This window comes from Anser brachyrhynchus (assembly GCF_964034855.1).
Source record: "Anser brachyrhynchus genome assembly, chromosome: 6".
Taxonomy (NCBI): Eukaryota; Metazoa; Chordata; class Aves; order Anseriformes; family Anatidae; genus Anser; species Anser brachyrhynchus.
The window spans coordinates 9,747,818-9,763,678 of NC_137700.1; the positions used below are offsets into that span (position 1 = coordinate 9,747,818).

Genomic DNA, 15,861 nt, shown 5'->3' on the forward strand with positions numbered 1-15,861 from the left:
TAATTTGCTATGCCCATAGCTTACACACCAGTCTTAGAAGAAGACAATTAATGTGCACTTGGTGAGGTCCAACACCGTTTTCGAGATTTCTCCTGTACGCGGGACTGGCTTTTTCCACTGAGGTTAGCATGAAAGCAGTTCATAAATGAAAAAGGAGTGCTGACTTCAATGAAAAGGCCTAACACGATCCACTGCAGAAACTGGATGCAGATTATAACATGTCGTTAGCTCGAGTGGCATAGATTGGAAGAACTCGCCCAAATCATCTTCTGTTCTGGGACTGTGAAATGAGATAAACATGGTCTAAATAGTAACGAGAAACTGCTTAAACTGTTTCGTTTCTTTGCAGGAGATTGAAATATTTTAAACGATCCAATTCTACATATACCGCATAACAATTCCTGTTATTTTCTTTAAATACCTATTCTACAAAATGCAACAACAAAGTAGTCGCAGTCCAAGAAGTCACTCCAGCATAAAGCCTATTAGGTGGTAGTATGGTTACATTTGTACCGCAGCCAGTGGACAAACATCGAGGCCGAGAGAGCTTAGCTTAAATGTTGGATTACATAGTGGACATCATTGTTTTGACAACATATTAATCTGCTTTGTATCAGGTTGATTCACGGATATTTCTCTAATGATAAAAGTACCATGGTATGTTTTATTGCGGTATTTCACAATTCTACGGAATTACAGAGCCTACGGTTATCTTGCACCATGAAAAGCTGCCTTTCCTACTTGCTGGCTCCTATGTTTTTGTTTTATTCCTTAGTAACACAGCCTTTTCATTTATTTTTTTTATTCACACAATTGTATCTGATGTTGCTACTTTGAGATAGATAGGTTTACTGAATCATTTAGACCACCAAATGCTTGGGTGAATAGATACTGCAGCACAGATATGAGACCACTTTTCTGTCTGCTGGCTAGAAAGCTTGTTGGCTTACACAAAAGGCACCTGTCGATGGCCTTTTGTAAGGTAGAATAAATACATTCATTATTTTTACTTTGATTTGGTTATTGCCGTACTTTTAAGTGTGGTGTCCCCACAAAGCAAACTAAAATAGATACATAACGGGGAAAAAAAGACAGTGCCAAACTGTGATGTCACTTGGTACAGCACATCACTGACAACAGTGCATTGACATGTTGTCAAGCTGAGGCAAAGCCACGGGTTTTTATCCTGATCAGCGCTCAGCAAAGGCAATTCAATGCCCTTCACAGAGGCTTGGGCTATCACCACAGGTCTGGGGCTAAAGCTTGCTGCAGATCAGGAAGAATTTGAGTCGGATACGCAAGACTGATGCGGACCCATCAGCACTTCAGAGGTAAGAAACCAACAGAATATGGTGGATGAGAAAGCTTATGGCTTATGAGTTCACGCACTGTTTAGGCGCTCCAGCTCGCACTGCTGTAACGCGTGGCAAAGAAGGAATTGTCTGGAATAAGCCTCTGCTGATGCCGGGGTTGCCATTTATAACAAGTGTTGCCTGTGAGCGCCCTGCCTACGTGTCCCTCGGCTTGTGGTGGTGATGTTCCACAGTACACTTGACATCGCGGAGGGCTATTGAGGATGCGGGGCTTCTGCTGGGGCACTACAGTGCGTGGGGTGGTTGGACTTGCATGTCACTGGCAATGAGGGTGAGTTGCATATGGTAATAAAACCAATAATGTCTCAAGAGTGTTATGTGTACAAAAATATGACTTTCACCTTTGAAAATAAATAGGTTCAGTTTATTAAGAGCTGGTGTCAATGCTGAGCAAAATACACATCCTTCCGTAAAGAAACATGTTGTGGACTGTTCTTTTTTTCTTCCTTTTTTTTTTTTTTTTTCCCTTCCTTTTTTTTGGGGTTTACTACAATACAAGTTGGGCCTTCACTTATTTCCTTTTTGTAAATATCTCTTTTGTCTCCCTGGATTATATAGCCTTATAACTGTGACCATCATCCTCCTTTAGGCCGAAGACTGGGGTGTGGTGTTTTTGATTATTATTTCCTGTCTTAGGAGTCCGGCCACATCTGCAGTTTTTGAAAGGGAAAATACTTTACAATGAAGAAAAAAAGAAAAAAATATATATTTTTCCTAATAAAGAAATATAATTTAAACTGCTAGAGGCTATACATGACTAGTTCTGATTATGTTCATTTAAAACTGAAAGTTTCCAAAATACATGGAAGCAATATTAAAGGCAGACAAACAAAGATCTGTCTACTTTGTTTCCCCATTACGCTTGCCCTTCGTAACTTCTCCGTCAGTGGTTCGGCATGTAAGAGGAATAAATGTCACGTCACCGTTCATGAAGTTTGTCGGGCTTTAAAAAATTAGTTCTGGCCTTGAAGGAGTCAACATTCGTCTTCAACTTCTCTGATCGGTGGTATCAAGCTGCTTGTGGATTTGTATTGATTGATCTGATTGGCCATGTGAGTGCTCATGGGCTTGATTTGAATGTTTCTGGGATAGGCATTATCCGGCTCATCTGTAAACCATTTCTTTTCTGCTAGGGAGCAAAGTGGGTAGAGACAGAATAAGGAGGGAAAATGAGAATTTCTCATTAGTGAAGCACACAGACACACAGACACCATAACAAGGGGAGGGGGTAGCAGTCAGTAAAGTCTATAGAGAAAGGGCAATCAATAGAAGGTGACTTTGACTAATTACTAGTGGTACAGTGCATTAGATTAATGCCTCTGAAAATACTTTTTATAGACGGAACATGACGTGTTGGCATATTTGATAGAAGTTAAAAAAAAACTGGCAGTTTGTTTGTTGGACGTGACAGCTTTTGTACTTATTTTTTTTCATGCTCAGGTGAACGTCATCTGATCCCTTTTTTGAACTAATGCTAAAAATAAAGGGTTACACTGAGAAGCCAGGGAGAGCGGATGGAGTAAGGGTGATGTAGGAAAGAGCATGTGAGTCCTATACAGAGAAGTACCCCAAAAGTCAAAGACGTCTCTGAACTGTTTCAGCTGCAGGTGCTCGCTCTCATGCACAATGAAGACCCGCAGGGTGTCCCACAGCTCTTGTGGCCAGAGGGACACAATCCTGCCAGGGATGGCTGTGACTCAGCCGCCCGGCTGCCAGTCCCTCGGGTCTGGGATGGTGTGTGACCTACCTGATGCTGCGGGAGACTGTAGTGGGGTGTCACGCCTGAATGGATTGGTAGTGATGCGTGACAGCAAGGCAAAGGAAGTGAGAACGTCCTTACAGGAATATCAGAGGGGACCCTGCTTCTTTCATATCTTTCGGCAGAGCCTGATCATAGGAGGAATTTTACGATACTGATCTGGGGTGGGCTGGGAGCAATGTGGGAAGGAGGGTGGCTGCTGAGAGGCTGTAATACTGCAGCTACAACCTCACTGCTTAGGCTTGCGGCTGCCGTCCTGCATTGTTCATAAGCAGGTGTGGACAAAAACTTCTCAAAATTCACAGCGGAAAAAAACAAAATCACCATGATTTTCTTATGCACTTCAGAGAGCAAGTACTGGTATAATTTCTAACTGACAGATAAGGAACTTGGCAGGATAGCTCCATACAAGGACTTGGAAATGGCTCCTCTTTTTGTGGCTTACAGTCCTTGCATGCTTGTGCTTTGACACGGATTTGTGAGGAGGCTCTCCACTCTCCCACCTCTCTCTGTCCCTCATTTCCAGAGGTGGGTGTGCAGAGCAATGAGCTCACGTGGTTCTACAGATGCGATTCTGCAGCGGTGGCATTTCCATTGCTGCATGCCATGTTTAACGTGAGCCACCACAGAGCTGCTGCGCTTACATTTATACACTGCTGCTCATCCCAATGGGGAACCCAAATAGCTTTGGAGGCCTTGCTTTCTCACCGTATGATACAAACTAGCACTTCTGCTTACCCCTGAAATGCTGCTGTATCCTGGCTGGAATCGGGGCGGGAATGGGTGGGGTGCTCATTTACAAACGAAACACAAAATGACAACAACCAAACCGAACGCAACAACACACGCACACAACTAAATCCACCTCAGACCAAGCACAAAAGCTTGGGAGGTGAGGCCAAGAACAGAAATAGGAAGACCGGGAAGAGTGAGGGACAACCATCTGAGCGCAGATGCATTAAAAATAAGCGACTAGCTTCAAAGGTCAGGGCTCTGAAGAGCTGCATGGATTTACCGACTTACTGACTTTCTCAGTCACTCTGGTGAATATGAAATTTAGGCAATGAAACCTCCTACGTATTTAAGGTGTCTACTTGCAATGCAAGCACCAAACCCCAAACTCATGAGGGCTTAATCCCTCTTTTTTACTGATATATTTGTCACCTGTGCTTATGCTATTATAACAATATAAAAAAAAAAATTAGAGAAAGAAGTTATATCAATTATTAGGGGTTGTTTATTGAGGGCAGGCAGATTTGCTGCATTTCTATTCCTATACTCAAAACTAGATTTTTCTTCTTTCTACACTATCCCACTCACTTCAGATTAGGGTACATGTTTTCCTGCCTGCTTACAGTTGCCTGAGTCGGGATGTTGTTTCTTCTCCCATCTCTCTCTCTCTTACCTATTAAAATTAAGTTCCCTTTGATTTGAACAGATTGGACGATAGGAATTCATAATGTTACATCCCGCACACCGAAGCTAACTGATTAAGTGCTTTAAATTATTCTTCCTGACACAATGATAAAGTTACAATCTGTTCGGAGATGATCTACAGCTTGCCAGACTCCTACTGCTTCTTTCTACATTCATTTATCTTTTTGTCAGGGAGCTAAAAAAAAGGGGGGGGGGGGGCAGGCCTTGATTCCATAGATCTTTTAAAGTCATCAGAACATCTGAATTATTAATGAGACTTTAAGGGAACAGCTCCTGATGGGGGCTGGTTTAGGAAAGGTTGTAGGAAAAAAAATTTTGGGAATGTGTACACATCAAAATAATTTCGGCTCCATTTAAAAAACCATTTAGTTTGAGTGTGACACATGAACCATTATGCATTTGTGGAAACCAATTTTATGTGATCTACGATTAAACTAACCTTTCCGAGAGGTGTAAAGTGTGATGGTTATCATATTTTAAAAGCCTTGAGAGATCACATAAACAATTTCAAACTAACAGTTTTCTAATGGGTTGTGTTTAAAATGATTTTGAGGCGAGTTAAGCGCCGTGAACTTTTATCTCTAGATTATTTTTTACCATACGGTGCACAAACTTTCCTTGCCAACAGAACTTGCTGCAAGTTATTGCGATCTCTAGAACAAGAAAGGGAAGAACGGTGCTAGTACTATGGATCTGGGATGAAGTGTGGCGAGCGAATAGTGATTCCATTGCCCCTGCTTTCCCTGGAATGTGTACCGCAAGCCACTTCTTTATGTGTTACTCTTTACAATAAAACTCATGTCAGAGAGCTGATCTTCACAAATTGACATCATCAAGTCTCTTTCTGCCTTCGCTTGGCAAGTAATTAATACGGACGATAATTAGTTAAGTGCAGAAACCTGTAGATTCTCCTTTCTTTGGCTGGTTACATTTTGTTTTTAGGTGAGACCTTGATCCGGGAATTATCATCTCCAGCATCTATGCTTGGACCCGGCTTTACACCTGTCTCAGCTCTTTTCTGCTGTTCAAAACGCCTGTTCTGTCCATTGCCCTCTACACTTTGAAATGGGAGGTGACTGACACTCCCCATCTTCACTTTGGGCCACTGGTGTGTTTTGCTCTCAGTTACTAAATGCCCTTCTTTGATCCCTCACACGGTTTTCCATATTTTCCTTACTATGTTTTCAGTCTTCCAAAGTCTAGGTGCAGAGCTTTAGGTCTCTTACTAACCATAAACAATTACACCAACAAAACCACAGCCTTCTTCCTTTAAATCTGTCCAGACAAAAAAATTTCCAGGTCTTCACATACTGGTTTCTCCTCCAAAATAGTGGTGGTTCTCTGTCACGTTCTGTCTGTTTCTCTCCTTTCTGGCACATGGATATTGATCCTTACCATATGCGTTTCTGTGTTACAGAGAGAACGAGCCTTTTTTTCCTATTTTTCAAACAGAGCTCTTCCAGAGAGTCCCTGATCTTACTCTACTTGACGGGTTTGTTTTTGACATCACTTGGGAGATGTTGGAACAGCTAGGTACCTTCAAGTATCACGAAGCGGAAAACATTTACTTCCTCTCAAACGTGCGCTTGTGTTTCTAACGGGCTATCAGTGCCTGAATGCATCTGTGGGGGTCTACAGGGCTTCATACTTGTATTGCAAATAAATAGGTACTACTATCCTGTGTAGGACTTCCCTGCGGCATCAACATATATCAATGATTAATCGTACAATGATCAAAATTGACATTTCATCAACTTCCGTTGGACTCCCACACTTTTCCTGAACAAATTTATTGCTCTGGTGCTTTAAAAATTCTGGCCTGAGCAATCATGTTTGAATAAGTGTCAGTGTGAAACACCCTCTCGTCTGAGCAGAGGCACAGAAAGTCCCGGCTAAACATGCTGCAAAGTTTTATTAAATCTGTATTCTCACCACAATTCCTGGTTAGTTTACAATCCTTTAAACAAGGATTCTATTTTTTTTTCTTTTTGTGACACCTCCATCTCAACTGCATGCGTGGCCTTGTGTTTGGGTAGCCCCTGCCCCCAAATGGGTAGTGTGTTTAAAACTAGGCTGAAAACTCTCCTCTGCTGTTTCTTCCCATCTGAGAATAATTAAATGAAAGTTCCTCTGCTCTCTTAGTGATTCTTGGTTTCGCAGATGCATATCTCACTTGAAGTAGGCAGGAAGTAATTTGCAGGGATAGAGGAAAAAAAAGGAAACTATTCTTACCTTCTGGGCAGGCCTTTATTTTGCTCTGAGACAGTTAAAGATTTGGGACAGAAATGCTATTCTGGACTTCCTCTTGTTTTTTTCTTTTTTTTTTTTTTCTTTTCCATTTTTTCAAGTGGCAAACTCCCTACTTTGACAAGGGGATTTCACTGGAAAATGTCTGACTCTGCTGGTTTAGGTCAGTGGGAACCCGTGCCGAGAGCCTGCGGGTGTGCAAGATACTATTTTGTGTCAACATACAGATCCACAAAGTCACTTACAATCCTAGTTTCCATTGTAGAAACCATGCTGGGACTGAGATAAGTTGCAGGACCTCCATTTAAGACTCTCATTTGTCATCTGTTGACATCGGTAATAGTGCAGTTTTTCCACTTTCACAACTATCAAGGGTAGCTACTAGGAATGTTTGATTTGGGATAGATGTCTGAACAAACAGGAGATTTCTTAGTATTTTCCAGTATAAAACTTTACTGTTCCTCTACGTTTAATGACCGACCTTCCAAAGTCCTTACTATTTCTGTATCAGAACATTGTCACTGAAAGGAACTATTGGGTCACTTAATGGTGAAAATTGCTCAAGGCATAACTGAAAGCCACAACTTTCGTCCTGCAGACTTAAGGTCAGAGGACAGAGGAAAATAACTTCGATATGATCTGAAGACTTCAGATATTAGATATTTCTCTTCTGTTGCTCACAAAATAGACAAACTGTTTCTCTAATGCAGACTGTTTATGTTTTTTCTTATTTGAGTTGCACTGTTATACAAACACCATTTTTTGGTAAAATCATTATTATTTAGTATGTGACAAGTGGCTACGTATTAACACTCTTCCTTCCTCTACTAAATGGAATACAGATAAAACATTAATGGAAAAGCATTTTGGTGTCAAAGCCATTAGCATTCCTCCAAAATGCATAACTGCTCTCCAGTATTTTCCGTCAATATCACCAACATAAAAAGATGCTCATGTGCATACACGAGGGACGGGATAGCAGGGAGGGGAGGAACGGGGCTAGAATGAGGAATGGGAAATTACAATAATGTCTGCACTGGGGTAGGCGTCTTCATTGGGCAGGAACCTGGGTGTTTACGAGAGGACACGTGCAATTAGAAAGGCAAGCAGATGAGAGGATCAAAAATAAAACAGGATTGAGCAACAGCAGCAGCAGCAGCCAGTTTTACTTCCGGTTTGAAGGGAAAAAAAGGCAAAAAAAAACAACAAACAAACACCCAAACATACAAGCCAATAACTGCATAAAGTTTGTAACTACTTTTTTTTTTTTTTTTTTTTTTTTTTAATCTCACAGGTTTTCACAAGGACAAAGTTATAGAAGGAAACCCACAGCAGTTGCTAGGTCATGCAGAACCATTAATTATCATACCTTGGCCCATTCTATTCATCCTTGTTGCACTTTAGAAAAAGAAGTAAGCTATGTAAGTTTTACAATGCTTTTAAACTGTCATATTTCCTGTTGAGCACTTTAACTGGCACATCCTTGTAGTCATAAATATTCTCGGGGCAAAACACGATAACTTTCTTTGAATGAAGAAACACACGAATGTGTCTTTATGATCAAGAGCAACTGTAATATACTCGTTTGGGGGGGGGGAGCGACCAAAATTTGCCTCATATTTCACTGACAGAAGTTACAGATGCGTTTGAATGCACACATACGTATATACTGCATTCCAATCGTGCTTAACACTGCACGGTGGCACTCTCCGTAGCCCGCTTAGGTGGTTCCAGGTTTTGTCAGTAAAAGTGCTTGGCTTCTTTGTCAAATCACACAGCAAGCAATTCTTCAAACTTATCATGCTTGGGGAAGGGGAAGGTAGAAAACGACACTAACCATAAAAGCACCTTGTCTGGGTTGGCTGTTACAATGCTCATCGCTCCCGCGTCAAAGTACTTATTTTCCCCCTGCATGCTTTCTTGCTGGGTAGCGATGTGGCGTGTTTCTCCCGGCCTTCCTACCTGTTACCCTGGGCACCTCTTCACATGGCCTAGAACTATTTCTATATATTTTGGAACGTTGGCATTTGACATTAAACTCTAGGCCTCGAGTATCCTTTTTGTGGCTGTCTAGGATAGATTCCTTTCCACTACTTCATTTACCTCCTTGACACAATCTCTGGCTGGATGAGTAATTGCTGAGAATATGCAACAACCAGACTCTGGCATGTGCCTAGAACATGATGCCTCGGCATAGTGAATGTTTTCACCCCGGCCCTCTTGTTCTGCTCGTTAGCCATCTAGGGTGCAGCACCTTTTCTTTCCAATTGGGAGAGGAACCTCTCAGATCTCAAAGGCGCTCTGTTGTCTTCCCTCGTGTTCCTGCTTAACGTGTACTGGCACACCCCTGTTATAAAAAAACAGCTGGAACATTGCCTGGGATTTCCAGAGGGTCCTTGCGTATCAGGACTCTCGTTGGAAGATTTATACCATCGCTCTAACTAGGAAACACTAAACTACCATCTGGGGAAAGGAATAAAGTCCCCCGAGAACTAATACTTAAATGCAGAAAAATGCTTGCTCTTTTCTGAACATTATTTATTCTATACATAAGGTGACTAATTCACCTTTTAAAGATGCAAAAGTCCCAGCAAGGCAGTTTTTATTGACTTACGTCTGATATTTATGATACATATGGCTTTTTATCCCAAATGTCAAAAGTGAAAGAAAATATAGCTATTTCTGTGGCCGTATAAATAGAATAATAATTTAATATGCAATTAGACTCTTTCTAAATTGAAATTAAACCATTGGAGTTTGACAACTTCATTCCCAGACAATTTCAGGATTAAAGGGTAAAAAAACCACTATCTCCAAAAGGCTCGTATTTCAGAGAATAACCTAAAACGAGCAACTTTGTCCCTGATGTCGCTTTGGTATAAAGCAGGTGCGTAGCAATAATCTATACAAAGAGTGTAAGCCCTATACAATATAAGCTTTGAGAGTGAAAAATTAGTGTTTTTGCTGTTGTTGTTGTTTTGCAGCTGGTTAGTTTTGTAAGCTTCAACTACATGTGGCAACTCCTGTAAATACGATTATAAAAACCTACCGCAACATACATCAACGCTTCTGTGCTAATGACTTCCTTTGTGTAACTCTAACATCAAAAGTGTTGACATTAAATACACTCTGTTTTTTGATACGTAGAGTAACTGCAGTGAGTTATTTAAGTTTTCAGTGTGCCTATGGGTTTTAGAATTTTTATCTCCCCTAGCATCATAAATAACTTTTTGGTCCGTCTGCTTTGTTGCTGTTGTGCTTAAGGGTTTTATGGTGGTGAAATAAAAATGACAATCTCATGCACACTGTCATACATATGCAAAAAATGTGTACAAAAAGGGAGAGCTCCATGGCAAAACGGGGAACGTTACTGTTGGACACATTAACTGGGGAGAATGAGTGGTGAATGCAAGTTTCACACACAGTGGGAGCAGGTACACACATCAAAGTCTATCTTCCTGCACGTACTTCTGTTTTTCCCGGGAATCCCTGGTCTTGGTGCGGTTCGGTCGGTTTGCTGTGGATGGGATGGAGTGAACAGATGAGCTCTTCTTGCTGGAAGAATAGGAGGAATGGGAGGAATGAGAAAGACTGGCTCGGGACTGGCCGGCGTTGTGGTCAAATTGCATCAAACAGAAGATCAAGTCTGTCGGCACAAGCTCAAACTCGTACGGTGGGTTTGTGATAACGTAACTGGAAAGACATAAAAAAAGAAAGAAAGAAAGAAAGAAAGAAAGAAAGAAAGAAAGAAAGAAAGAAAGAAAGAAAGAAAGAAAGAAAGAAAGAAAGAAAGAAGGTTTAGATCTCACCTAAAAAATTATTCTAGAGATGTTACCTCTTGAACACTTATCCAGATTTCTGCCTTTCTGTTTCTTCAATATATACCTGATTTTAGCTGACATATTACCAATTATTTGGTGCCATCTCATGTTAGATATCACTTTCTGGATGTTTGTTGAGTGGGACAGACATACTGAGTAGGATGTTCTCCAAGGGAACTGCATCATGATTTTTCAGAGAATACAGCATACAGTTCACCCTCCTATCTCTAGCTGCACTGGAATGCAGTGGCTCTAGCAAACAGATTCCCATATTGATAAAAAGCAAAAACAGACCTACCAGCAATGTCATTTTCAAGCAGGTTCAAATATATATTTACTGTATGTTTATTAAATATTTAAATACTGTCACCTGAGCAAAGAATACAATTATTTGTCTGGCTTATGACTGTACCTAACACAAGTATATCAGGAAGGTCGCAGTGAGGTTAATTTATTTTCACTTTATTTTTTTTCCATTCCACCTGTGGATTCGTGACGTCACCAAGCATTTATAAAGAGAAATCCACACGTACAAGGATCCAACATTGCTAATATATATCACAGGCCTCACATACACATTTCTCAATTTCAAGATTCCACCACTTTCAACCAATCCTCTTTGAAGTGTAGGAAAGAGCCCAATGCTAACATCTTTCATGCAAAAAGCATTGTACATGCTCAAAGCAATAGGAATTTTTGGTATGGGCAAGAAATGAATACAAACCACAAAGCTCACTTCTTTTTTCGTTTGTTGGTTTGTTTTCAAATGCATTCGGTGCTGGAAAGAGATCTGGCTTGGCTGCCTCAGGGACGGGAGTCTCTTATTATTCTGACCACTAATCCCAGGTACAGTGTCAACCTACACTGATTCCTACTTCTACCCACTTTGTCCAAATCCATACGGATGCAACTCCTTTGGTGGACTGGACTTACCGTTTAGTGCATTGGCTGGGAGTGCTTAGATGTGCATCCCTTAATCGATAAATTCCAAAGCAAAGCATATTGTACGTTTTCAGTGCTTTACAAAATAGATCTCCGTAACAACCTCCATCCTAGGGTTGAAAAAAAAAAAAAAAAAAAAGGAGGTAAAGAGAAACAAGAGAACAGCACTTTTTTGCTCTTTTCTCGTTCAAAACCATGACAGTGCAGTGGATTTTCAGTAGGATCTTCTACAAAACCGACAATGTATAGACAGCCTGTTTTTAATATGAATTTCGTTACCCAAGACAATGAATAAACTACACATTTCATTTCACATAAAAACAAATATATAAAATGATCATTATTTTTGACAGCCTTGGTCCGTGAAAAGTTACCATAGTAGTAAGAGTGAATTACTTGCTTTCGGATGGAAATGCAATTTGGATATCAAACGAGGCATAATTCTACACATTATATTCTCTGTTGTCCTACTATTATTCATAGTTTTGACTCTTTTTGGCAGTAGCTGTACTGTCATCTTGACAAATAAAATCGCCGACAAAGACAACTGAAATAAGGGATCTGAGGAGTTAAAAGGATACTAAAACCTCTCCCACTTTAAAAAAATGCTGATATGTATGCCATATTTCATAAATGATATCAAATAATTGCTTTGACTAGCAAAACACATTAGTTTTTAACTAATTACTTTTTAGCTTTTCTCTTAGGATAGTGGAGTAAGAATGTCGGAAAATTAGGCTTTCAGTATAGTTCATCCATAGCAGAAACCAAACCTTGCAGCTTGGTTCCCAGGCTAATACGTATATTTTAACTGAGAACTGAAAGCTCTGTGCAAAAACTAAATAAACTTATCAAAACCTGATGAGGGTGTACATATTGCTCATGTTTACAGCGCATTATGATTAGGAGGGTTCTTTCCTCCAAATTGGCTCATCCATCTCTTTAGATGACATCTAGGAACAGCCAAGCTTTTCTTTTTTTTGACTCTGCTTGAAATACTCAGGAAAGTACACTAGGAGGTAATGTAGCTTCTTAAAAAGCGTAAGAGCAAACCTGACAGCTGCGTAGTAAAGTTTCAAACCATCCAAAACATTTGAACCGAATAATCAGAATGATGCACCAATTAGAATAGATTTTTGATTCGGTCTCAGACACAACACATAGACCACGGGACCGGCTTTGGTCCTACCTCTCTGTTGTGATCTTACCCCTAGGTCTGCAAATGGCCCGTCATACAAAGCCAACTGAGCAACTCGACACCTGTCCCTGTTTGCAAGTGTCTGTGGTGTGCTGTAACCTCCTCTCAATGCATTTTCCTCGGCAATCAGTGCTTCCAGCTCCGGTGTGGCTCCTCCTGTTACCAATGTCCGTATCAGTGTGAGGATATTGTCATTGAAGTATGTCTGCCGAGATAAAAGAAAGCTCTTTAGGCAAATACCATTAAAGTCACAACCGAAGACATCCAAATTACAACTTTTCTGGGTTTCTGCTGTTTAAAGTTCTTGGCTGTCTCTTCAAATAATTTTATATAGAAAGTGAAAAGACAGCAGCCTCCAATTACTCTATTTGCTTCTATCCCATTAGGCTCCTATACTAGATCCTTCCTTTTAAACACCAATTCAGGCTGATTTTTGTTAAAGTACAAAAATTTGAATGATTTATGTTTCCTATAATTGGTGTTAGTAGTGATGCGATGACTGCTTTCCTTCTCATTGCCTTCATGTCTAATAATGGGCTTTAGGACATGTAATTGTAAAATTCAGACCACATTTACAGCTTACGCAGGCTAGATTGCCTCTTTCCTCTTGTCACCAATTCGTTGGGGAGCTGCCTTTGTGCTGCAAATGTCATTACTTATTACTGCGGCTGGACTCTAGCAGTCTAACCGAGGTATTGTACTAAACATCTTATTACGAGACTTGACAGTGTTCAGACATAAGCGTGTATCAATTAAACATCTCGAGTTCATTCCAGATAAATGTATGATGAGTTTGGGATCCTGGTCGTCCTTTTAAAAAACTCTAGGGTATAGGGTAAGAGTGGTTTATTAGGAAAGATTTACTCCACACTGACATTTTGCCAGCATCTGTACCATTGCTGGTCTGTCAGGCAAACAATGGGCATTTTAAATATTAATTTAATGCCAGATGAATGACTTTCAAGTTCACTTGAAAGTATACTGGTATAGTTCAGAGAGACGCAGTTAGGTATCTGCAGTGTTACATACTGGGAAAAAAAATAATGATCAACAGAAAAAGGAGACACCATCGCTTACGCCGACACCAATGTGTGGGTTTTCAGAAGCTTTGTGAGTGTGGAGAACGTGTGAGAAGAAAATGAGCTAGCTGTAGAGTACACGGGATTCACATTACTACACTTATGACTTTTATTGAACTTAGAACTTGGAACAAATCCACTCCGACCACGTGAAAAAGGATACTGCACTCTCAAAGAGCACTTGTTATCCAAATACCTCGATAACCTTTTCCAACGACATTCATTGCTCTATCCATATAGTGCAATTTTCTTTAATACATGGGTAAACTGAGGTACAGACTGAAATGTTTTATCCTGAGATAAAAATGCAGACCAGACTCCCTATCCATGTTACTTTGATAGCCTTTCTTTGCATAATGAAACTTCAGTGTCATTGTTTCCTTGGTATGACAGATAAAACAGGCGAACATGAATTCTACACGGCAATGGTTTTCACCGTTACACTGAAGTTTCAAAACTTCAGGCACCTCTGCTTATTTCCATAGCCATATATGCCATTCCCCTCTCGACAACATTAGAATGAGAGGAAAATACTGTTACTGTTATGCAAGTCCTAAAGCAAATCTTTGCATCCCATTAGCTCCAAATGTTTAAATTACCCTGGATAAGGCAGTATGTATTTTCAAATACGAAGTGTACTGTGAAGAGTAGTGTGACATTACCTGGGGTTCAGGAGGAATCGGTCTAGAACAACAGCTATTCTCTAAACAGCTCTTACATATGTGGATGGGCTGTGTAACCATTCAAGTGTAATTCAAACCTTTCTAAACATATGGAAAAATCATTGTGACCCCTTGCGAGACTGTAAGTCTGGAGTGATTATGTGACGTTTAATAGGTGAGAGACCAGACAACCTGGTGTGACTGTTTATTCTTCAATTAATTACTTGTTCCTCAATGTCACTGAGGTGGGATTCACAGGTGCCCTTTTTGGCAACACTTCCCACTCCACATTATACTGGGGCTGTATTACTCAGTTTATTATAGATCTCATATTAAACTTGTAAATGAAAGCAGTGGTACAACAACTTATCAGGTCAGGCACCAGTCACAAACTTACTGGCACCAATAAAATAAACTAAAACAACATAAAATAAAATTGAACACCCCCCCCTCCCCACCGCCGCAACCCACTTAGGACAAAAATAGGCCCAGTTCTGACTTATGTCAGAATATGCCAACCAGGAGTAACTCTGGGAGCCATACACTACTATGAAACTGATGCAAATGAGAAACGAATCAGGTCTATTGTCAATGCAACTGAATGCTGTCACCCGAGAAGGGCCTCCCACTGCTAGAAAAATGTTGAGGCAAAGCTACGACACTTATTAGCAAAGGAGACACCATTTCTCTTGGAACAATGGCTTCCTTTGGGTTTCTCGCCTGACTGATGTGGATGCCACCATTTAATCAGATGGATGAGTGCAGCCAAATGATGGTTTTGTTTGTTTGCCATCAATGAGTGAAAAGATTACAGCTTTCAGGATGGACTGTGTTGGCGTTGCAACTGACCGGAAAATGCCCAGACGTTACCAAGAAAGGATGGGTGAGGAGGAAGTGGTCTCTTGGCATCTTTTGCTAAATAGGGTTGCTTCCTCCTGTACTAATATTTACTGCTCCTCAGGAAAAACCCATCCACCCCTGCTTTCAATTGTGACAACAATCAGACTCCTTTCACTGCCTCTTGCCAGTTTGGAGCTGGAGAACACTGAAAAGCTGAACTAGCTGATATCCATTTCCTTTGGAATAATAATACACTGAAATTAATTTGAGAGTGATCTTGTACTTGCTCTGTGGGAGGGTACATGGCCTGGATATGCCAGTACTTGTAAGGAAGCAATCCACAGAATGACTTTGGAAAGGTGCTGCTGTGCTTAAAGTAACACGGCACTCTCCAGTAATGGCAGTGATTTCCTTTTCTTGGCTGTAAAATCAGAGCTGAAGACAGACTTGTTTGCGGCTGCCATTATCTGTACCCCACAATGAACATCTGTATAGTGTCATTA

The 15,861-nt window shown here is 40.6% G+C and overlaps 1 protein-coding gene across 18 annotated transcripts in view; it reads right to left on the reverse strand.

Annotated features, from left to right (window-relative positions):
- Positions 1 to 1,805: 1,805 nt before the first annotated feature.
- KCNMA1 (potassium calcium-activated channel subfamily M alpha 1) overlaps positions 1,806 to 15,861 on the reverse strand; it is a 470,622-nt gene continuing 456,566 nt past the window's right edge. For 10 of the 18 annotated variants that reach the window (XM_080598330.1, XM_080598322.1, XM_080598332.1 and 7 more), the window contains 3 exons: positions 12,788 to 12,982; positions 11,571 to 11,689; positions 7,953 to 10,509 (listed from right to left, as the gene is read on the reverse strand). In XM_080598330.1, coding sequence (XP_080454456.1) covers positions 10,260 to 10,509; positions 11,571 to 11,689; positions 12,788 to 12,982 — 564 coding nt within the window. In that variant the 3' untranslated portion in view covers positions 7,953 to 10,259. Of the gene's footprint in view, positions 2,503 to 7,952; positions 10,510 to 11,570; positions 11,690 to 12,787; positions 12,983 to 15,861 lie in introns of those variants that run through there. The other 8 variants (XM_080598315.1, XM_080598316.1, XM_080598321.1 and 5 more) reach the window with 4 other exon arrangements.